We start from the raw sequence: 25,921 nt of genomic DNA on the forward strand, positions 1-25,921 counted from the left end.
GCCTCCTTTGAAAAACCTCAGCCAAAACTGACAATCTGAGCTGGAAGAGGAACTCAGGAAACAAGAGTCTTAAAGAACTGGATGTGCACTCTGCAAGCAAATGCTGTGCGTGTGATCACGGACCTCAGAGCAATTTAAGATACACAAAGCTCAAGTCTTCAGCTTACCCTTCCCACACCTATGTAGCAGCAATACAGCTAAGAACAATCATGTTGCCTTACCGTTTGTTTAGGTTGAGATGGATGTGTGAGATTTCAAGCCTTGTTTCAATGTTTAAAGTACCTGAGAATTATGCAGATGACATGATCGGAGAGATTCATGAATATGAATGTATCTCAAAATACATCAGCATGCTTCAAAAAAGTCTCCCTCTACAAATGAAGCTAAAAACAAAACCCCCAAACAGCAAAGGCTGGGGGGTAATCATAATTCAAGATATGACACTGCTGAGGCAGGCGGAGAAGTCTGCACAACACAAAGCTGGAATGAAGACCTAAAGTAAGGAATGCTTGGGCATTTCTCTTATTTGCAAGTAGAGAAAATACGATCTATAATTCTTTTAAAATAAAAATTAGTAAATTATCTATCTAAAGTGAGAATGAGTTTTTCAGTGAGAAAATGGAAGCAACGTTAGATGCTACAGAACATTTGATAATGTGAAGTTTATAGATGATAAAACACATTTAGCAAACTACCAGTGTTGCCAGAAACCTCCATTGCGTCATGCTATCATAAAGGTCTTGGAGATGGATATTACCTAACTGGATGTGGGGAGAAAGAATGTTCCTCTCCTTTTTTCTGTCTTTCCTTTGATCAAAAACCCTTCAAAAAAATGCCACAATCGTGATTCAAACAATTTGTTACAGAAATCTTTTTGAGATTTATCAACAAATTAAAGTGCTCTAAGCTGGTTGGTCTATAAGAAAGAGGATCTGTCTTATAGTCAAAATAACATCTTGTTTATTCCGAGACAACTGAGAGGAAATTCCTTAAAGATCAGTGAATATAAAACTCAGTGTTGGCTGGAAATGAATCTGCCCCCAGTGCACTGCAAATCATCTTCAACAGTTAGATACTTCAACAATCATCTTCGATGAATTAGATTAGTACAGTCTTCTTTGGAACCTCACAGACTACAAATATGCCTTGGAACAGATATGCATATGGGCCACGCCAATTGCATGTGTAGCAAAAAAAATCCTTAATGAAATCCTTGGAATAATTACAGGTCCCAGATAAAAGTATCAAGAAGAGATGAAACTGTCATGAGCTCCAAAAAACTGACAAGCTGGAACATCTAGAGAAAGAGAACAGCTGGAACAAGCTCTAACAATAAGAGCAGCACTCTTATATGGGAAAAGCCTGGTCCAATCCAAACAATTAAAGACAAGCCTAACAAGTTAAAGCTCTGTGTCATCATTACACAACAATAATAAATGACAGCTAGATCCCACATACTATATTTCCTGAATTTATGCTAAAATAAGCTAAGTTCATGATATCTGAACAACTCAAAACAGCAAGAAAGAAATTCACTAGTACAGTAAATGAAGAACTCTACAGCACTCAGACTCATCAGAAAGAAGAGAAAGGGCAAGCATTATTCTCTTCCCAGCATCTATATCATAGCATGTGGGGTGACAAGACAGTTACCAACTGCAGCAAGGACAAGTGGCTTTAAGGAAGCCTTCTTTAACTATTTTGATTTTATTTTTAGATAGTACTAAAATAAAGCAATAGATATTTTTAAAATCACCCAACAGTATGTACAACATAAACAGATATTTGATATAATTAATTTGGACCCTGCAAGATAGCACAATCTTTATGCACAGTACCTTGTTGACCTCTGCTAAAAAGGCTTACACAACTACTCAAGGTTGATTACTTGCATGGACTGCAACACTGCAGAACAAACAAGACAGATAAATTCTTCCTGTGATCTATTCAGACTGCAAATCTCTCTACAGATATGCCTTGCAAGGATGAACTTGGTAAAAAAAATACTGTAAAAAGAGTAAAATACAGTCTAGAGCCCGACATGATGTAAGCTACAGTCATCCCACAGATGTCCATGCAGATTCAAAATCTTACAGTGAGATCCTGATTCAAAAATACTTTACAGAACTACCACTGCTCTCTGTCTCCCAACACATATTCTCCTCCTTATTCCCCACCCTTCATCCCCTACCTCCCTCACTGTAAATCTGGACACTGGGTCCTACTTCCTCTTCATTTTTACACCAGAGTAGCTCCAGTTACCCTACCTTGGCACACTACTCAGAGTACAACAGAGCTCTTTCACATCATTTGAGTAATTGCATATTGACTGTCACCTCCAGAGAATTTTTACTGGTCTGTTAATTACAGAGTAATTTGGCAGCAATGTTTGCTGACTCCGTGAGGGTTTTTTGGGGGGTGGTGTGGTTTTGGCATTGGTTTTTAGTTTTGGTTTGTTTTTTTTTTTAATTCGTTAGCAGTCTGTTCCTAAATATTTGACTATGGCTTGCACATCAAGGACGAGATCCAAAGCACTGCTAATTCTACAGTTGTCTTTCCACTGCAGCGACCTAGAAATTAAAAGTATTAAGACGGTGCTGAGGGAAGAGCGACAAATACCAGAGGCTACTCAACACAGGTCATGGAAGAAGTTAGTGTAAGGACTTACATTGGGCTTGTACCTGCTCCTTTCCTACAGCCCTCTCATGTTCCTACCTCTCCAGCACCGCAATACTCAGCTTCTTCCCTCCTCTTTAGTATTTCCCCTACCTTCTTTGCTGCAATGGTCTCTTTGGTTCAATTTCTGACAAAGACAGAGCATGTAAGCAGCAGACACATGCTCACACTGACTGATTTGTAAGGGGGCATTAAATATACTGTATGACTATCAATGTTAGACTTGTATCTTCTTTCTCATTACAGTAACCGCTTCCCATGCCTGCCTGACAACAGGTAGGCCAAATGGTTTTGTGGCTTATTTGGCATTTCACATTTCTTATTTCTCAAACCAACCATCTTTCCCATTACATTCCATGTTTATTTTCTCAGAAAAATTAAATCCCTCCTTACATTCCTGAAAACAAACAGATGAAAATTGCAGTACTCTACCAGCTCCTTTAACTTTCTTATCAATTTATAATGCACAAATTAATACCACCTTATTGCCTGAACATACATTTTGAAGGCTTCCCTAAGGCTAACACTCAAAGAACAGATTCTTTTGCCATAAGACACAGAGCCTTCAAGTACGTCCTGAAGCTCTTAACATGAGATCCTGCATGCCTACGGTACTCAGTAGCTCAGTGTGCTGCCAAGCACACTCAGACTGTTCAAAGGCAGCTATGCTGTTGGAAGGCAAGTGCATACGTAGCGGATTGTACTGACGTGCATTTCCATGCCCAACTGTTGCACAGATACAGCCAACACACCCTATTTCAGAAACAATACTGAAAAACTACAAAGAAAAGGAATCAGTTCTGTAGAATTGCTATTGCCATTTTTTTTTTAATAAGGCTTTTCATAGATACACATCAAAGCTATGTTCTTGCTACCATTGTGAGCCATCTCCTATACAAGCCAAGCATAAAAAAATTATTTTACTGGATTCAGATTTTTTTGCTTCGTAATGACAGCCCTAATGTTGATAATACTATCAGCATTATGGGCACAAGGCCAGCTGAGAATAAGGTGCCATTATAATAAGCCCTACCCCTTCAGTGAGAGGTGGTAGTAGTAGTGCCCTGGAATATGCATTAATATTCTGTCGTGAACACTTATGCATCTGAATGCTTCACAATACTCATGATCGCAATAGGGAAATATTTAACATTTGGTAAACTGAAGCAGAAGAAAGCAAATTCTCTGATAAAGGAGGGAATCAAACTCCCAAGTGCTGATACTAATCAGTGGACCATCCTTGTTTTCAGGACTGAAATGGACAAAATGGAGGAGGAGAAAGCACCTACCACAAACTGATACCCAAATTACACTCAAAATTCAGGTCTCCTGAAATCCAGTTTATTGCCATTTAGGTTACACCAGGTATCGTACTAATACTCTCCTACTGAAATTAGGCTTGAAACAAAAGTTTACCAAACAGAAATTACTGATAATCAGGCAGAGAAGCCTTACCTGAATGAGATAGTGAGAACATAAACTGAGAAGCTCCAGCAGCTGCAAATGACTCCCAGCTGCTAGGACATCCTGTATCACCCCTGGTTCCAAGAGGATCTATAAAGAAGAAAATGAAAGGTTTGTCATGTAGAACTCAGAGTACTTGTAGAAAATACTACAGGCCTTTGTTATTTCAGACATTTAAGTCAACATAAAGAACAGAAAGAGTACTATTAAGCATACAGAGAAGTCTTTGCAGGATCGGGACAGAGTTTTTAAAGTTCACCTGAATTACCAAAAGGATTTTTAAGCAGGTTTTCCTGTGAGAGTCCATAAGCCACATTACCCCCTAAATCCTTTAAAACTAAATGCATGTTATTTATTTAAAAGGGACACTTTTAAAAAAAACAGAACCTCCTTTTGTTATCCATATACCTGGATGCTTCCATATATACTGATCACTCAGGCCAACAGAATTGAATCAGAAGTCTCCAGGATTAGTATTATTCATGCTTGTAAAAAAATATACAGGCTAGGAAGACTCTTCCCATTCTGCACAGTACCACTTCATAATTTTCCTAACCACTGTCTTCATTTTACACAGCTAGGCTGTGAAGGCACAGAGTGAGCATGCTGCTGGGGAAGTGCCAGAAAGGGCTTAGAAACCAAGACTGATTATTCTGTCACTTGCTCACATGCAACTCCTACTCATTTCAATTAAAATCACGCACAGGCAACAGCCAGGATAATTGGGCCTCAGCTCCTAGCCTGCCGTCTTGGGGTCAGCTTGTTAGAGCATCCCTTTCAGGACACAAAAAAGTCTTTGGGAATACAGACACTGGTCAACTTCTTATCAGCAATCACATTACAAACTATCCAAATTAATATTATTTAAATATAAGCGGTGCAGCATCCAACAAAAATAAGAAATGCATGAGAAAAATTAATTTTTGAAAGATATTCAGTTTATTCAGAGTTTTATCATTGTTGTATTTCCCCTGGCAACTTTAGTTTCACGCCACATGAGGTCAGTCTCTCACTGCTCCACAGGGAAGTAAAGCTTTTTTCAGATCCTTCTTCTGCCCACACAATTTAGTTTTATCTCACAGCATCATTTATATGTCTCAAATGCAGTGGAATAAGGAGGATGGCAAACAAAAGGAAAGACACTCATCTGCATCTTTTGCAGTTAAACTGTTTTTGAGGGAAATGAAAAAAAACATGTATGCATTTCTTCAAGCAAAACCACAAATTATCTCCAACATGATGGATATATTAGGAACAGGAAAGAAGGGGATTGATTGTTGTTTATATCAAGAACTCATTTACATTGAGTTCTGTCAGTGTATGACATGCTTAAAGCTTGTGCAGATCACTATATATATTCATACTAGGTTTTAAGTGAACATATATGTAATTTACATGCCATATAAAAGTTCTTTATCTAGCCAGAGAGACATGTAAGGATCTTAATGTAAATGAGAATCAGGCCCAGCACAATCCAGGTTTTTGGCTGGTGCTAATGAGGTTGCTATGCATGAGGAGAGGTAGTTCAATGGAAGGCTGGAAAGGATTTCAGTTACAAAAAAATCTCCAGTAGGTGTATTTAAAAAAAAATAAGCAGCACTGCCAATATTTTCAAGTGAGAACTCAAGGTCAGACTGACAAAACAAGCTGGTTTAGACCTTGCAGTGTTTGTTATTCAGACATCATTTACACTGAGGAAGTTGTCATCTGATGTCATATTACTTACTAAGTGCCGGCCACCAGCTTAGCATTGTTAAAGACACAATATGAAGAGAACCAGAACCCTAAGCAGATTACTACCTTGTAGGCATAGACAAACTATATTTAACTGTGGTAATATTAATGTATTTTAAAGCTACAGCAATCAATTTACAAATAATACTAGTAGCATTATGAGATGAGAAGTAGGACAAGAGGCAAGGAGGGTGACTGGTTACTACCTAGAGGCGATTTGCACAAAGTCAGCAAGAAAAGTTCATTTCAAGGTGGCAGACATTTCTTACATGTTTTTCCATTTCTTACAGCTTCCTATACCATGCAAGATTTATTCTGCTGAGATAACATATTCACCTTTGTGTTTCCTAAGATAACTGACAAAAGTCTATTTTGTCTCTTCCCCAGACTTTGCCTTAAGTGGAAGTATCTGAATTTTTATTCAACACTCATTTGGATATAGGTAAAAATACTAATTCATCTATGCTAAATGTTCACCATCAGCAAACTGCATGCTGGGGAAACCCACAAGAAAAAGAGAACAATAAGTAACGAAGGAAGAAAAGATTGCAAGCCTTCCTTCTACTGAAACAATTCACAATTGTTTGTGAATTCACAATTCACAATTCCACACCTCTTTGCTTCTATACATTAACACAATTACTTGATTTTTATTAATTACCAGCATAGCTGTTTATATGCTATATAGGCCATCCAGCTGAATCTTAACAGTAAATACCACTATATGCACATAAATACCACCATATGCACACCACAAGTACACACAGTGATTGACTCTGTCTAACCCTCAAAACAATAGCTCTGAGGTCTTCAGAGTGACGCTTATTGAAAATTAAGGAGAGGGAAACCAAGATCTACTTTGGATTCACACCTTCAAAATTCATCACAAATTATTAGTGTGAAAACTAAAGAGAGAAGCTTAACCATTTTCTCTACTCCATCCTCAACCCAAGGGTTACAAGGCATAATTATCAGGGCAGAAACTCGGAGTAATTTGGAACCATCAACTTCAGACAAACTTTGCAATCTTCATCAGTGAAGGATGTGCCTTGGTATGACACACGCCATCTTAAGACTGGTTTCTGTGCTATTTTTATATTAAGATTAATTAGATGCAATTCAGGTATTGCACCTGGCTGCATCTTACAATCAGTCCTCTATTCAACCCTTATTTCTGAGGGTTAATTTTCATTATGCTCTCAACTTTTCTCTGGCCCATGATGCTACCCGAGAAAATAAGCTTAACCACCTTCTCCCTGTATACAATGGGCAGATCTTGCAGATAGCCCAAGTAACTTACTTTCCCAAGCCACCAGGTCTGACATACTGCTCGTTTGCAAACTGATCTCCTTTGTCAAGATATTTTTCTCCTCCCCCACAATGACTGTGTTTTCAAACAGGAATCCTGTTCTTCAAGGCAGCCATTGTACCCTCCATCATCCCACAAACCCTTCAGAGAGCATGCACTAAATCCAGTTCACTCTCTCTTGTGGGCAGATCCATAGCCCAAGGATAGAAAGGATGCAAAAATTTGGCGCTTCTTTGCAACAGAATGCTGAGTTCATAAGATCCAGAAAGGCAGATTACACAATTTCTTAGATCCACATTTCTTAGACATACAATTTAAATCTATATGGAAATGCATCCATTTATGCTTCATTGATACACTGAGGAAAGCTGCTCTGCAAATGCAAGTATTAGAAACTTTTGTAAATTAAACCTGAGCTTCTGAAGCACAATTTTGAGGCAGAAAAGGAAATTCTATAATCAGCCCCATCATCACAGATACACATGGCCCTGAACACCCCCCTGTATATCTACCCTCGGGGCAGCAGTTCTAAAACTGGAATTCATTCTCCCTTCCCCCAAGATTTCCCTCTTCCTTTCCCAACTCACGCTGCACCCCCTCCAACCAAATACATCTTAGGGCTCCGGGTAAGCATGGAAATATTTAACTGGGATCACACATCTTGCCTCTCTCTTCAATCAGTTTTCTTTGGGAGACTTCTTGGTAACACAGAGCAACTAGCAGCTATGACTTCTTGGGCTAGGAGCAGCATACGAACCACCATTCTTTCTCAAGGACAACTACGCATGCCTCACCTCCACAATGCCCAGACTGAGAACATCCTCCTACTCTTTTAATGCCTCCTACCCCCCTACAACCAACAAACAGAACATAGGCCAACAAAAAAATTGTATGGTTGTAGCAGAGGGCAGTAATGGACAAAAGTGAGTGAGGAGGAAACTCCTTAAACTGTCTTTCCCAACAAAGAAACTTACAGCCTGAGGGAGAAGGTAAGGTCCAGATTAACTATCACCTCTATGGAGTCTCACGACATTTATATCTGGAAAGAACAATTAGATCATTTAATCTATTCCCTGTATATTTCAGGCCATTATATTTCATCCAGACACTTTTAAAGACACTAAACTAAAGCTACTTTAGGCCCAAGGAGGCTAAACTGTGTGCCCAGACAAAGATGGAGAGACTGAGGATGTATTTCTATCACCTTCATTCCATCTATTCATTTATACCCCTATATTTCCTTCTCATTTCCATACAGCTGTTTGTGGGGCCATGGAATAAGTGAGGTGGTGGCGTGATTCACATTAAAAATAAACCAGTATTATGCTATAACAGTAAGGAAATATGTAACGGTAAGCCAGAAAATTCTAGAAAGTAAACCATACGGAATTTAACACAGAAAACAAGAAAAAAAAGAAAATCCTAGAGATTCCTGTCAGCCTGATGCAAAAGAAAATTCCTTCTTGACTCCACTTGCAGTGATCAGCATTTCAAACAAGACAGGCATCTAACAAAAGTACCACTTGTTTTTCCCCTCTGGAGACCCATTCTGTGTGCTTCAGAGCAATCAAAAAACCTAACTTTTCTTTTAGAGCAATTTAGACTGCATTTCACTCGCAACCAGTTAGCACTTCTGCCTGTCTCCCTGTTCATTCGTGCTTCACTTGAATCCTGAGCCCCTTGCATGTTGAGAAGTGCTGCTTCAAAAAAGTGTCAGTGGGGGAAGAATGTTCTAGTCCCCTGCAGGCAACTGCCCAAAGCCCTGGCACGTAATGTTTGATAGCACTCATTACAAAATCCAGACGTCTCATTAGCCAATGCCAGAAGGAATCATGACCAGCATTTCTCTGATACATGTCATAATATTTTTCCAGAAAACTAAATGAAAATCTGTGTTAAATGCACAGCATATAAATCATAGAATATCTTGAGTTGGAGGGCACCCATAAGGATGATCATCAAGTCCAACTCCCTGCTCCTCGCAGGACAACCTAAAACTAAACCATATGACTAAGAGCGTTGTCCAGACGCTCCTTGAACTCTGACAGGCTTGGTGCCGTGACCACTTCCCTGGGGAACCTGTCCCAGTGACCAACCACCCTCTCAGTAAAGAACCTTTTCCTAATGTCCAGCCTGAACTTCCCCTGATGCAGCTTCATACCATTATGAAGTAAGTACCATTATTATAAGTAAATACCATTATTATAAGACTCCAAGCAAATTCACTATTTTGGGGGAAGACATTTCATTATTTTGATTACTTTCAGCTCTAGAAAAGCTGTCTTGTCCATAGCTTGATACCTTTCCAGAGCAAATAACATGAAACGTTTAACTTTCTCTGCAATAAACTGCACAAACTGAGTTAATTAAGCTCTGTATTATTCTAAGCCTTCTGGGCAATCTGTAGCTGAACTGTGAACTTAACACCTAGTAGCTGTAACCTAGTGCTAGGCACAGAAACAAGATTATCCTTCTGATAGAAGTGAAAAAGGAAATGTCCAAAACTAAGCATCAAATTTATATTTTTGGCTTTGAAATTGCATTGAAAAATGATGTTAAGTATTTACAGTAAGACATAGTCCTGCTGTAATCAGTTTTCCATGACCTTGGCATGTTGTCCCCAGTAGAAAAGAATGAGGATAGTTGAAGTCACTTTTGCTAGGAACACCAGGCAGTTTAACCGAACCCTATGATTCATTTTAATCAAAAGGCAACCAGTGGAACTGCTATGCACAGGACGCAGGAGGTCACTTACCCAAGAAAATTGACCATCACAATATAGCTTTGCAATACACGTCATCTGCAAGTGAGCTAGAAAGGATTAACAGAATAAGAGGTGATAAGATATTGATAGCTGTCTCCCGCCAGTCTTAACTGAAAATGGCAGATGAAATACTGGTTGATCACTAGAAAAACTGTCACCATCAAATGAGGGGGGGGATTTGATGAGAGATGAAAGCCAAGATTCTATAAAGGAATCAAAGCAATTATCAGGAGAAATAGTCGTTTCTCCTGATTAAGAAAATACTTAAAAATATTTACTTCTACTATTTCCCTACTGTCTGAGAAGACCTTTCACTCTCTCATGTTTTTCGTTAAAGAAATAACTAAGCTGAAAGTACAATATCACAAAGGAGCTGTAAGATAATACTTTAACTAACCACAGGTTTGTGTGCATGAATTTGAAAAATCACCAGATGCTACTCCTACCAGTTCATGAAACCTGTTTGGTAAAGTGATAATACCTGTTACAGGATGACAGTTTTTAAACTAACTGAATACAAGGTAAAGTTAGTAAATAAAGGCAGTAGTTAAACAGGACTTACATTGATAATGCATTAAAGTAATATTGAGAGAAACCCAAGCACATGAAATAACAATATATCTGAAAATATCATGAAGTTCTAGATTTGTAACTGGACTAATATACTGATATTACCTTTATTAAAGACTGCTGCTTTGTTAGCATTTTGTGAGTAAAAGAAAATCTGTTAAATATGCTAAGAAACAGAAAAAGTTTAAAGCCTATTTTTGAATCATTATAAATGCAACTTCATATGTGGCTTTCAAGAAAAGGAAACATTTCAACGTTCTATAGGCAGGATGTAAGTCTGTGTTAATCTTGGGCTAAGAAGATACCACAGGATGAGCTACCCTAAAATTCACTTTTGGAGAAAGAGCTGAACATAAAACATCTCTTATATAAGGGCTGCCTCACTGATTCTTTCTTTTCAGCTTTGGTAATTCAGAATAATTTTATAACTTTAAGAAGATAACTTAATATCTATTAATACAGAAACAAAATATTATGGTTTAGAAAAAGAGAGACCAGCCAGTTAGGAAAACAGGACTTGGTCAGGAGAACTTGGTATTAAGCCCTAATAAAGCTGCTGGTTTGCTGTGCTGTCTTCGGAAAGTTATTTTCTCCCAAAATAATTTCCTGTCTATGATGTAACAAAGTAAGGACAGCGATTACTTGCTTTTGTAATGTGTTTTGAGGTCCTCAAATAAAATTCTATCTAAATGCAAAATATTTCTATTACCATAGACTAAAGACATATGATAGAACATAATTACAAAGAAGAAAGATCCAAGTCAGCGAAGCGTTTCAGTATACATAGGACTCCAACTGTGTATTTGTATTTTTGTTGAATTAGGATCACAATCATCTACTGCAAATTAAATCCAGTGTTCTTGCACAATTCTTCTTTCTTGAAACTATACCACAGTGCCTGTCAGCTGATTCAAATGATGGTATCACTTAGATTTTACATATGTATACGAGATCAACATAAATGATGTAGTTTGCTGGACCTAAATTTGAGGAGGAACACAAGAGCCTCATCTAAAATGAGGAGTCTCAAAATTTCAGTTCAAACCACTTACTCAGTCCCACAGCACTTACAGTTTATAAGAGCCTGTTTTCAGTACTGAAACTTTTCAGATGCCCAAAGGTTTTCTTTTGATCAAAAGCACCTTTTCTTGTAATAACAAGTGACTCGCCACCCAACTACACTGGCCTATTTAGGGGCTATCCCATTCCTCCAAATGAGACTATGCGTTTGGTAGCAGAAGAGTTAAAACAACAACAAAAAAAAAAAAATCAAAAAGAGCAGGCAACAGTGCCCATGACTCTCTAACCCAGTGGTTAAGACTCTTACGTTGACAGAAGGAATTGTGAGCTCCAAATTGTGCACCAAGAACTGTTTCTCTATATTAATAACTTAAATATATAGTTCCTGTATTGATTGTACTTCATCCATCTCCCTTCCAATGCACATCTGACACTTGCAAAATGCTCCTGTGATGGAGGGTGAGTAATCTAGTCACTGAGACTCTGGCCTGGCCTTATTGCTGCCAGCTGTGAAGTAAAAGAGAGAATGACCTTAAAGCCCTTTTATGAAGAAAGGATACATCAGCTGCAACAGGAAGAGAGTCAGCTACAACAGGAAGAGAGTTGTATCTCCGAATTCTGAATATGAGGATTACATGGTAAAGTGCCTATGGCCAAGAGGGAACATATTTAAGATATTTTTTGCCAAAGATTTCATTATTAGAGGATTACTGAGAGCCTACATGCACAGAACAAAACCAAATTCTGCTGCTATTCCTTTTGTTAGTTTTTATTCATTGCTATACCAACATTTCTTTCTTTGTGATGATTAGGGACCACAGTAACAGACTAATTCAGCTGGAATTATGATATTATTTATATTTAACTTGAGTTTTACAACAATGTTTTCTTCTGTTGAACAATCAATTTTCCCTTAAAGCAAAATATTTCCAGCAGTAATTATGATAAGGCACTGTCTGCTTAAGTAGACAGGAAGATGCAGTTTGTATTTTAAGTCCACAGGCATATTTCAAATAAAAAAAAAAAAAAAGCTAAGGATGACAGTTTCATTTCAGATTGCAATGTCACGCTAAAAATTAAATTTCTTAATTTGGATAACTTTCAAAAACTGCAGGCATCAAATATTGCCATCATGCAATATTATATATTTCCACCAGATGTCTCCAATATATTATTTTACACAGAAAGTTACATTTGAGTTACTACACTTCAAATTGAATGCAAGTTTAGCAAAATATTAAAGAAATAGAGAGAAGAAAGCTGAAACTAAATATTTATTTGTTTAGACATGGATACCTTAGGACTGTCCCTAAATTGTTGTCAGTTCTACAGTGTTACGTAAAAAAACCAGCAATTTTTTGGACTAACATTTTGGCCAAACATATTAAAAAAAAAATAAAAAGAAAAAGAAAAAAAATAGTTCATGGCTTTCACTTTTAAGAGGCACATCAGATCATGTCTTGATACCTACATTTTCAGGGCAATATAAGGTTGTAATTGGCATGAGCGAGTTTTGGGTTACTAAGAACTATTTTGTTTCTTTGTTTTTTAAATCAGAAAGAGTTTGCAGACCCAAACTAAAGATGACTCTGTTTTCAGAACTCTCTCTGATGTAAGCATGCAGTAATCCAGTTATTTATTAATAGCCTTTGTGGATTACTCCCACTCACTACCTTGAAACATCCACCCAGATTCTGTCAGCCTGAGTCAGTACATAAGCAATGCTCAATACATATGAACCTAGTGCCAGAAGAGAATTTCAAGGACAAAAGGGAAAATTCAACACTGCTAATTCTCAGACCTGCATATCACTGAGTTATGCTTCAAAGGCATCTTTGTAAGAGAACTCCTACAGAATCCTTCTCATTTCTCTGTGCTTCAAAGTAGCACTTGGTGTATCTGATAGACATGACAGAGCAAACTTTGCCTTATAATCACTTATATATATGAGCAACTGTACATACATGTACATCTATATTTAACTCAAGAAGCCCACTCATTTATTCGAAGCAGATTATACCTGAAAATGAAAGACTCAAAAGTCTCTAAAGAATCAAGGATAGAAGGCACATATTATTTACTAGGGAGCTGAGGATACTATCCTGGAAGCAATGTGGGGTGGATTGTTGGCTTACACAAAAGCCAAATCCATCCTTTTAAGGTTCTCAACGTATCTTACACAGGTTTATTAGACTTTGAATTTCGCTGAAAGATAGGGGAGTATACCTCTATTCACAGCAGACAGGATGGGTCAGTTAGAAATCAATCACAACCCATCTTCTCAAAAGATACTTCCATTTAGCAACAAAAGTTAGCTCTTCAGAATAATCGACCTACAGTTTCAAAGGACTAAGATGATACAGGTGCACAACAGCACAGGATACATTCAATTTTATCTATCAAAACTTTCAACTGAAAGAACAAAAAGCATACCAATGACAAGTCATGTACTGAGATCTTCAGCCAATTCAGTAATATAGCACGGCATCTCTGTCTCTCATTCATATCAAAGAAATCTTTAAGTTATGTTTTCCACAACAGCAGAAACACAAAAATTTCAAGTGCTAATCTCTAAGGCCAATACTAAAGTATAACCGTTGCGTGGGCTGGTGACAAAAATAGCTCCTTCAAAACAGGTAAAAAATTTTCTTTCCTTATTTCTATTTAATTCCCTTTGAAAAAAAATTAAGGCCATACACTCAATCCACAGTATGGAAGCAGATGCCTTAAATTTGTACAACCCAGCAACTCTTCCAGAAAAACATAACATGGATTTAAACTTTCCTTTTCAAAATTAACTAATAAACAAATATATATCAATGGATTCAATTGTTGCAGCAATATTTCCAGAAATAATTTGGTTATCTGGAATTCTAGAGTCCAAAGCAAAAATAGCTGGGTGTTTTGAGCTCACTATCCATGAACTCTGAACTGAGATGAAGTCATACAGCAACACTGTCCAAGCAGGCAGTGCAGAGCTATGGCAGGTCATATATACTGGCGTTTTTTTTTGGCAAGGGGCAGAGGGAAGAGGAGCATCACTCTGCATTTGCTGAAGTAACATAACGTGATACATAACCTGCTATCATAAAAAGTGCTACAATAAAGATGTGTAGTACCTATAAGCATTTACAAAGATGCTTGGACTGCATCTGTCCAGAGAGTAAGAGACTACTTTTCCCCTCAATCATATAATTTGTCAAACACAGCAGAGTTTATAAATATTTAGGAAAACACCTAGGGTATTTCTCCTTTCTTTATATTTAATTTAGCATGCAGAATGAACTCACATTAAGTTTTTATGAACAGCCAGGCCACCATAAAAGGGGCATACAAGTCCTACATGGTTCACTACCTGGCAACAATGCACATAAACAGTGTTTTTATTAGACAATCCCTCTAAAGAAAAAAAAAACCCCACAACAGTATATGAAAAGTAAGAACTGTTAAATCAAAAGACCTTGTACTGGGCAGTGCACAAGAAAAATAATTTCTAGTACCTCTGTAAAGGTCATCTTCAGTTTTTATTGCAGTTTGCTTTCGTTTGTGTCTCTTAATTTGAAGAGCTGTACAATACCTGTCCAGTATATGCAAAGTCCAGGGCTTGTTTTAAACCGAGGCTTGTGACACCATGCAAATTCACCTCATCAGCTTCGCTTTCAACCATGCAGAGGCTGAACATTGCCTATGGAAAGAAATGTTATTAGCCATTAAAAACAACACCCAGTGAAGGTCCAGGAAGAAGAGGATTGATTTTTCCCACCTTCACTAACCTTTGTTTTTCTTTGGATAAGAATTCTAAATAACAAGACTTGCAAGTTAGAATGAGATCTATACCAAGTTTTCAATACTAACCCCATAGCAATCAATCTTGCAACTGAGTCCTTTTAGCAATAAAGGAATACAAAAACTTATTCTGGAAAAACTGAAACTAATCCTTTTGGTCTCTGTATGTATACTTCTTAACTAAGTAATTCAGGTGAAATCAATGGGAACAGTCACACAATAAGGTATCACTCAATAAAAAAAGATAAAGAACTGGACTCTGGAAAAAATAAATAAATCTACACAAGCACCACTAGAAATAATACTTATGTATAGTATCATTATATATAGGAAGGAAAAATAAGCCATACACAATTACTTGTATGAGAAGAAGGGGCAGTTAACACACCATCTTTTATAAACAATCCTTTCCAAATAAGCATCTCAGACCAGAAGGTGAACAATATAATACTCAAGTTATTGAATGAGGAGGAAGGATGGAGATGCAGTCACCTAAACTTATAACCTCTCCTTACTTGTTATTGCCCCAGTTTCTCAGATCATAAAACCTAAACTGAAGATTGGCAAGGTGCTGTGGAACTTCCCTGAAAATAACAGAGGAGAGCAACTGTCCCTTTCATCCAGTCTCACTTTTCAGATCATCAGTCTTCAGTGCCTCCCTGGACTGAAGTAACCCTACTCAGTCTCTGGATCCTTGTAGGAATTTTTTTCTTCCCATCTCTGTTAAACTTAGACTCCTGTCTTTGCCCCTCACTCCTCCCTCCCAGCCTGCACTCCGGCTGCAGTACCCCTACTTACCACTCCTTCCCTCCTCTTATGAGTCCCATTCTCCATTCTTCGTCACCCTCCTGCACATTTTTTAACAAAATATACCACTCACAGTCTTTAGACAGTAAACTGCAAACACATCAACTGAACAGTTCCACCATCTGTCATTGCTAAAGAGAGTCTAAACTTATTCCCAGTAGGTTTTGTGCCAAACTTAATGCCTCTACGGAGGCTACCAAACTTCCCCTTGGAGAACTGTAGTAAAGAAGCACTTCTTATGAACATACCCTCTGCTACTTCTGTCTCTACTCTGGCTGATACTTGCAGAAGCTGAGGCAGTCAACAATCACATTGGATTTCATAAGTGCAATCTATCCACCAAGCACTGCTGAATTTAAAGGAAAAAATAAGCCCTACCCCCTCTAACGGTTTAGCACATAGCATTCACCTAGACCCAGGTGGCTTCTTTCAAGAACTGAGTGTTTCCTGCAAATAAGTAATTTCTTCTGAAAATGTTAGTATTTTCATCATTAAAATACCATAATTTAACATAAATCTGTTGCCTGGAAATCAACCAGTATAAGCAAGAGTGTCATTTATCACATGGTCACTCCTTGTATTTTTGCAATTTCTATTTCAATAAAATTCTATCAGGGCTTCTTCCAAACTGGCAACAGAAAAGAAGCATCAAATAGTTTAAAAGGTTTGTCAAACAAATGTAGTAAGACACAGCCATGAAATATACCTAGATATAAAAAAAAATTTCTAACAAGTTCAGACACTTTTCTAATTCCATTAAAAATGTAATCAGAGTTGGACATTTCATTGTCATTTAGATGTATCAAATGAGATCTAATAGCTATTGTGAAGCTTCAGGGCTTGCCAGGAGCTGCAAGGTACCCATCATCCACCTGCTCCCTGCAAAAGCAGACCTGCAGTTTGTGTCTGGAAGAGACAAGCTTCTCTCCTCAGAAATTCACTACTAAATAAACTTTTTGGATAATATTCCTTTCACCCACCAATTCCTGAATAAAAAGAATAAAGTCTCAAAGCAACACCTGTCTTAGGGGTAAATTTGCACACTTTCTGTACACTCAGTTCCGTCACAGACTGCCTGCAGAAAGGCTGGAAATGCTCAGTGATACAAGATCCTGCATGCTCTGCATTTTCTGACTGTACTACAGCAACTGACTGTACTCTACCTACCTGTACATAGGAACCATCAAAAGACAGTGTGGTTACTAATAAAGTTTCTATTCTGATCAAGGGCTGATGCCCCACACAATGGGTTAAGCTTACAAATACAAAGAAACACTTAACTGAATCTCATCTGTAGACCATGAATCACTTCTATGAAGAACTGGCAGAGTTTTTCTTTGTAGACTTTCTAACTTTGCCTTTAGGAGACTATTCTATTGTATCACAGAGATTCCAACACGGTCCTTACACAGGGTTTATTACTACACCTAACTTAGTAAACTCAGTAGGATCAGGCCTCTAACTCAGTCACTGCCCATAATCATCCACAGCATTTAACAAACACAGTCTCCAGCAGAGTTTTGACCCCCTGCCAACTAGCACTTCTCCCAGGCAATGCCCAGTCTATGGTTCAGGGGATAACTCAAGCCATGGCTGTTCCAAATAGACAGCATGGATAAAGCCAACCTGTTTGCAGAGGGGAGAAGGTTTAGCCATATGGACATGAGCCATGCTGTGCCAGTCACTTTTAGGGCCAGAAAACAAGCCCTTATCCATCTTATTTACTAGTACAGGCACAGTCTAATAGTGCAATGGGCTATCAGAACTGTAGCTGCCAGTAAGCATAGGACTACACCTTTGTGTGCTATCTGCTATATAGAGTTCATTTTCTCTTATGCTATCCTCTGAGTATTCTGTGGAAGTTTTTGATACTGAGTATGAACTACATTTGTTTTTCAGGGGGCAAGGCCAAAGAATTTGATCAAAAGATAAGGTCTGCAATGGTTCTCAGACAGTTCACGTGCAGCTGAACCGGATTAGCCTCCAGGAAAGTAGTCTCCCACACAGACAAATGTAGTACCACTAAGTGATCCACACTGCCTTCACCAGCAGGCAAATTTCCTTCTCAATCTGATAGTTTAAAGGTTTAATCCAACATGAAAAAAAATCTGTTCAATCATAGGCAGAAATTGAGCTCAAACTCAGTCTTTAATTTGCACTGCTGTACTTGAATATTGTAGTTTTAACTGTAGAAACATATGGATCATTAAATTCTGGCTTAAGACTTCACCAATATCTGGAGAATGAGTTATGGTTCGGCTGTCAAACTCCAATTTCAGATGCATCTCTGAAAATGCTCTGAGGTTTTGTGAGCTTAAATACATCCATCAGTCATGCTTTTAATGCAAGGCTAGTAGCCTACTTTATTTTTCCCTTGGGTACATTAAAAACAAGGCAATAAGATAAATACCTCAGGTGAATGTACAAGTGACAGACAAGAAAAACAATGAAATATAAAATATTTGGACAACTGTACAATTCAAAGTCAAACTTACCAAAAAAGTTACAAAATTTGGCTAAGCATGAAATGTTAATTATTTTAGTTATTTATTTCATTCAACAGTGCTAATATATCATACTTTATTTTACCTCTGCTTGGACAAAATAAAAGCTCTTTGAAAATGCCTTATTTCTCCTCCAAGACCTTCATGAGAGTGGACAGAACAAGTTGCTAATACGTTAACTAAAGATCTCTCTTATAGTAAAACCCACTGGTGAGAGGACCTATCTTTTCTTCCAGCTCCTTTAAATATCCGGGTCTTGTTCTGCCATTTAATCAGCCAATGAGCCAACATTGTGGGAAATAAAGTGATTGTTTAAATTCTGCTGGTTTAGTCAAGATTTTAATTAAGTAAACCAATTCCCCAAAAGAAAAGTAAACACAATCCACTTGCCATTCTGCGGCAACTGCTCCAAAATTCAGGTTTCAACATCCTGTCACAAATGGATATATTCCATTTGTGGAATTCCACCTGACCTCACACTTGTTTAAGAAGCTACAAATTAGGATGGCCTCACTTTAGGGGGGGCAGACAGACGCTTTGTTAGCTGTAAAAAGAGGAGGAAGGGAGGAATCAACCCTCCATTCTTCTTCTAATCTTGGCCTGAAACAGAAACAGAGCTAGAGAACTATTGCCAAAGGAAAAAGAAAACAAAGCACACAATCCTTGGATAAAAATAATCAAACCATAAAACCAACTCTCAGAGTCTTGAAAATTTGACTTCAAAGTAACGTGGCAAGTTGGTGGGTGTTTAATACACAGCACACTTGCATGCAGTTTCGCTACTTTGCCCTCAGCAGCCAAAGGCACTTTTATAAAACAGTTTCTTCTGCAAACATAGAACACAAAAGATGACAAGAGCTCAAAACTGAATGGCACACAACAACAAGATGACTAGGCTCAGATGTGATCAGACGTGATGTAACCGGGCAGAACAGCCTCAGTAAAAGATGCTTAGCACCGTCATTGGGTCTAACTTTCCATGCTCAGCTTCTGCTGCTGCTTAGCTTTCAAAAGCAAAACGCAAGATGGGTGTAAAATACCACCAAATCAGAATAATGTATTGCTGTTAAGTATAAGTGAGACAAAAAAATGTCTAGATACATTGATTTTATCACTCAGGCAGCACTGCAGCAACACGTACAGACTCCTTCACAACATACAACTTTAAGAAGAGACACTCAGGTCACAGAAACACAAGAAGATATTCAAAATCGTCAAAATACAAATTGCTCACTGTTACAATGGTAAGGTACAAAATTGTTCCTTGCCTTTGAGTCATTTTCTTACTTACTCAGATGTTCCATATCCATGAGAGTAATGAGCTTGTCCTCATTTGTACACACCAATCTTACAGCCATGTCAGGCATAGCAAGTAGTAAATCATCACAAAACAATTTAACCAAGTTGTATGGTATTTTACACAAGTAAACACTTTCAGTGAATTCCATGCAACTCAGTGGCCTTTTAAAGGCAAGAAATAGAATCAAAACATACACAGTCTCAGGAGACAGGTAAATTAAGATGAAAAGAACAAATGGTTATGCTGCTAAAAAAATACAGTGACCAAAATTGTAAGTAACTTACTGCTATGACCTGGGGAAACAAACTGGAATTCGTATTATAAGCTCTTATAAGCTTTCTGCTGGGAGTTTAAAAAAAAAAAAAAAAAAAAAAAAAAAAAAAGATTTGAACACTGAGGTAACCACTGGATTCTAATTTAAATCTGCATAAAACCTGTTTAACATTTAAGAGATATTTAAAGGAAATTAATAAAGTCATTAAATGAACAATAATATGATATGTTGGGTAAATACTGGATAGAAGGGAAATTGGTAAAATACCTGGAAACTTGAGAGAAAAGGAGAGGAAATTGTCATCAGGACCTGTAATAGTATCTGAAGTTAGGTAGCTGTATAACAAAAGTAAGTAAAAGTGTTTTCTGGGTAATCAATAGATAGAAATAGGCATGTTTAGACACCAATTTACAGAACTTAGTGGGATGAAATATCTTTTCTACTCTAACTGTAGAGGAAGCCTAAACACTTAGCTTAGATGCCTAAAATAGGTGAAAACTTTAATCTTAAGAGTAAAAAGTTGAGCGAACTGAAGAATGAAAGTTGAAGAGATAAGAGTGAATTGTGTCCTTTTAGTGTATTCATTTTAGGAGAACAGTAGAACTTCTGAAGATGAGTATTTCTGGAATGAAAGCTACAAACAATGACAGCAATAATAAACTAAGAAATGTTTGCACCTGTAAGGTTTTTTCCCTATGACAAATTACTATATATAAGAACCGGAGTTTTCTTTCACTTCTCTGAACTCATGTAAAGTCATTTCTCGTTTAAAAGCCTTAGGTGAGTAGGTCTTTTTAAAAAAAAAAAAAAAAAGTTACAGATTGCCAGTTATGAGGTGTTGAATCCACACAAAATGCCTTTAGTTTGCCTATCTTGACCTTCTTATGCTCATCCCTTACTTCAGAAAAAGTTGGCTAGGGGCTGATGTAGCTGATGTGTTCCAAATGGGAGATGAGCAAATGACAATCTAAATTACTGCCTTCAAGAAATGCCCTCGCTCTTCCAGGAGTAAGGTACATGGTTCCAGTGCATAGCAATTACCTCTAAAATATCTCAAAGTTCCCTCAGCAAGACTGTGAAGAGACATTCATCATTATCCATTTTTCTTTGATTCAGCTCTAAATGCAACTTTCAAAAGAAATCTAAGCTTTCAAAAACCAGAAAGTAAGCTGAACTTACTACAGCAATCTACAGTAACCCAAAGAGCAACATTTCCAAATTTCCTCCCTCTGTTTTCTCAAACATTGTTTTGATAACTACCAGCAGCCCTAGTTCCAAGTCCACTACAATACAAAACGAACATTTGGACTTCCACACCAATGCATAGGTCTGACCTACACAAATTCTTGTTCAACCACAGACTTAGCAGTAGATAGCAAGCACAACAATAAAGTCCTGGGATGCTTTAGAATCACCTCTATTAAAAGCTGATTCACATGATGTTCATAGGGTTTCAGCAAGGCCAAGCTTGTTTTGCACAACACAATGCAAATATCTCAACTCAGTCCATCTCCCACTCAGCTTACCCTGTCACCTTTCATCCGTGACTCTAACTGGCAGTTGAAAGCTTTTGCAACTGATGTGCAAGAGCCTGTCTTTACCTTCAGCTGTTGTTCTTGTGTGGCTGCCCAGAAATCTGATACATTCTCTACTGTAAAGTGCATAAGTATTTGCTGCACTTCCTCACAATCACCACCAGATAGGAAGAGTGGAAAGCTGGTATAGATTGAACTAGCATTCTTGTAGTTCCTTTCATTGCACCACACTCAAAAAGATGAACACCCAGGAAGTCAAGATGAACTAACAGCAAGTTAAGCTCAATGCACATGAGCTTTCTCATCTCTAAGTCAGTATAGAGCTCTGCATTTAAAAACTCACTCCTACTTTTCCTACTAATTATCAACTATATTGTAGGCACTCTGGTCAAATGTTATGAGAAAAAGTTCTTATTAGTCTTACCATAAATTAAACCTTAAGTATGCCATCCCATCCAGCCTCTTATTACTGAGGCTGAGCTCTATAGGAAAAAAATTAAAATGCACCAAACAACTTGTTTGGTAGTCTTGTTAACTATTTAACTTTTTTCCACCCAATTCAGAAACATGTCTGAAGAAAATAAAAACTTAATATATACTTATAGCTGAAAAAAACCCATTGCAACAGTTTTGAAAGTGAGTGAAAATCTATTCTATCTAGCAAACTAATCAGTAAAGAACTGACCAATGAAATCGCCAAGGTTTTCCTTAGCTATTTATCTTCTTGCGCTGAATTTTTAAAGTAACTAACACTATCTAGCATTGGTTTACTGTTTTAGAAGAGCAGAATTGTCATCTCAAATTTCTGCCTCCACAATTCCACAATGATATTGCTTGAGTTCTTTTTAAAATTATTTTAAAATAGATAGGCATCTTCATTAAGTGCAGTGTTTTATTCAAATTTACTTCCCACAGTATATGCACTTACTTCTATATTCACCTGTTTCACATCTTTTTCTTTACAGGAAATTGATCATACTTTTCATCTCATGCATCAGAAAAGCTATGAAAAAAGTAAACACTTAGAGATCTTAGATCAATTTCCTACACTGCTCAGGGAACTCAGTTATGATGTGATACCTCAAGATTTTTTTATTGCACATGTAATTTTAAGCCTGTGAGAAATCTTACTGGCATCAATGGAACAGCTCAGTCACACATTCTTTCTGATTTTGGACCTAAGCCTATCTGTATATAGGTCACTCAAACTTGTAAGTATCCAGTCCTGAGACTATCTTATCTACTTGTACTATAAACTCTTTCAGGCCAAAATATTCTCCTTTGCAGTTTGTACTAAAAATAGCAACTCACGGTTCGTGTAACAGTAATATTAAATAAATAAATCATACTCTATTTAATCCCCTTTGTTGTACTACTCCTGAATTAACCTTTAGGTGTTCTTAATTTCCATGTTCTACTCCTTCAGTACATAAGCAATTATTATTTTTTATTTACTGTTTTCACCTATCAAACAAAAAAAAACATTCAGAATGTATTTACAGGAGTCAAAATACTACTTTGACAGATGACAATGTCCACATCAAATATCAACTATGTTCCAGATATATAACGTATACTTATACAAATAATCAATTTAATATGTGAATGTTTCCTTACTGCACGTAATGTGGCTTGCTCTTCTCCTAACTAGCATGCTGTATTTTGCTTTGTTTTCCTCCCAATTTAAGCCTGTCTATCCTAAATCAATCATCAGCCATGTCCTCTGGAGTCTCTTGCACACTGAAAAACATATCCATCAATACCAACTGCATGAAATATGATTAAGAGGCTCATTACGTGAGTCTTCTGAAAATGTTCTATATAAATTCCCAAAGAAAATGTCACATAATGTCAATCACTGATAACTGAGCCTGCAGTAATTCATCTGCTCAATGAAATCTACCTAAATATTGTTTTTTAAGCATTTACCAGGCAACTAAAATGAATCCTGTAAAATGAAAAGGTCAGCTATCATTCATAGTTTAAGGGAATATATAAAGAAATAAGAAATAAAAGAAAAACTGAGCAGCAAAATATACAATTTTATGCACAGTACTGAAGTCTCACATATTACTGTTAGCAAAGCAAATTCCACTGAACCTTTTGTGTTTTAGTACATCACAGTATCACTTACTTATGAAGTCAATGATATATGCAATGCACTTGTTGCATTGCACTGTTAATACAAAAAGATATCACTTTCTTAGTATCTTTAGAAACAATGAAAATTGAAGTAAAGAGCTACCCTACTGTTTAGAGGACCTAAGGATGTGATATTTTTTCCTGTTTGTATAGTGCACATTTTTTTGGGAGTAACCTGGCAAGAACAAAGTAATTTTCTTGGTTGTAACAAGGCACAGGGTCTTCACTCCCAGTCAAAATAAAAAACAATATAAGCATTTGTTGCTAACAAGTTATCATTCTTGGCTGAACCTGCATCAAACCTAATTCATGTTTTGATAGAGTTTACTAGTCAGTGTAACGTGTCTTCCCCACATTTCTGCGTAGATGCACAAACATAATTTAAAGACACAAGGAAAAAGGACAGGTAGTAGTATACTACTCCTAATGAGTTGCTGCATCATCACTAAAAAGACCTATATTCAAAAGTAGTCTAAGTTGTGCTGTAGAAACAAAATAATTCTACAATCTTCATGTGCAACCCCATATCAGAATAAAAGAGTTAACAGTGAACTACTACAGCTACAGTAACCTTATTAGTTCCAATATTTCAAAATAAATGAGTCATCACAGGTGGTCCTGAATACCAAGATTACTGTTTTCATTGTGGCAGAAGCAAGAAAACTGAATTGTAAGGACAGTGCCATGCAAAGCACTGCATAAATCTGCAGTAATGTATAGTCTGTCCTAACAACAGTCACTCTTAAGCAGGCCTGCCTTGTGGAATATAAAAGGAGCAGTATAACTAAAACCAGATTTTTTTCCAGCATCTCCAGTCAAGCACAGAAAAGTATGAGTCACATTTGCAAATTTTGGCTTAAATTGGTTTAATGCTTCCCAGTGAATGCATAAGCCTATTGTTCATGTCCTTTGATGATTTTAGCAAGTGATATCAAAAGCAAGCCCAAAATAAAACTGGAATAAAAGTCAGTTAGCTCTTGAACTAGTACTTTAACTACCACAATACATTTCATTCAGGGAGGCAAAGCTTCTTGTAATTTCTTTTTGCAGGAAAAACTATGATCAGAACTTTGACACCTTTAAGGGGCTTATTTTTAAAAGCATACTTCATACAGTACCATCAAGACAAGTTTCCCACCTCAGTGCATACAGGCTATAACTAAATAGTTGAACAGCAAGGCTTAATCTAACAGAACTGGAGTAACGTAATCTTAGTTATTATTATAATTAGCTTCTTAAGAAGCCATTGCATTGGGTTTGTGTAGCAGGGAAGGGGCTACAGGGGTGGCTCCTGTGAGAAGCTGCTAGAAGCTTCCCTGGCTCCAACTCGGACCCACCTCTGGCCAAGGCCGAGCCCGTCAGCAACAGTGGTAGCACCTCTGTGATAGCATATTTAAGAAGGGGAAAAGACTGCTGAGGAACAGGAAGAGGAAGAAGAGCTACAGCAAAGAGAGGAGTGGGATGTGAGAGAAACAACCATGCACACACCAAGGTCAGTGAAGAAGGAGAGGGACGAGGTGCGCCGGAGCAGAGATTCCCCTGCAGCCCGTGGTGAGATGGCAGGCTGTCCCCCTGCAGCCCATGCAGGGTAACGGTGGAGCAGAGACTCCCCTGCAGCCCGTGGAGGACCCCACGCCGGAGCAGGTGGCTGGGCCCGGAGAAGACCGTGACTCCTTGGTAAAGCCCACGCTGGAACAGTTCGTGGAGGACTGCAGTGCATGGAAAGGACTTGCATTGGAGAAACTCATGGAAGGCTGACCCCTGTGAGAGGGGCCCCAAGTGTGAGGAGTGTCATCCTGTCCCCCCTCCACAGAGGAAGGAGCAGCAGAGCCAACGTGTGACAAACTGACCACAATCCCCATTCCCGGCCCCCTGCACTGCTGGGGAGGAGGAGGTAGAGGAATCGGGAGCAAAGCTGGGGGGAAGGTGTGTTTTTAAGATATGGTTCTATTTCTCATCATCCTACTCTGATTTGATTGGTAACAAATTACATTGATTTCATTTTCCCCAAATCGAGTCTGTTTTGCCTGTGACCA

General features: G+C 37.7%; 1 protein-coding gene across 5 annotated transcripts in view; it reads right to left on the reverse strand.

Moving 5' to 3' along the window:
* Nucleotides 1–25,921, reverse strand: part of KLHL32 (kelch like family member 32) — a 130,011-nt gene that overhangs the window by 57,385 nt on the left and 46,705 nt on the right. For all 5 annotated transcript variants that reach the window (XM_050894813.1, XM_050894812.1, XM_050894816.1 and 2 more), the window contains 2 exons: nt 15,115–15,222; nt 4,132–4,230 (listed from right to left, as the gene is read on the reverse strand). In XM_050894813.1, the coding sequence (XP_050750770.1) occupies nt 4,132–4,230; nt 15,115–15,222 (207 nt within the window). The remainder of the gene's footprint in view (nt 1–4,131; nt 4,231–15,114; nt 15,223–25,921) is intronic.

Source organism: Gymnogyps californianus, chromosome 3 (assembly GCF_018139145.2).
Source record: "Gymnogyps californianus isolate 813 chromosome 3, ASM1813914v2, whole genome shotgun sequence".
NCBI lineage: Eukaryota > Metazoa > Chordata > Aves > Accipitriformes > Cathartidae > Gymnogyps > Gymnogyps californianus.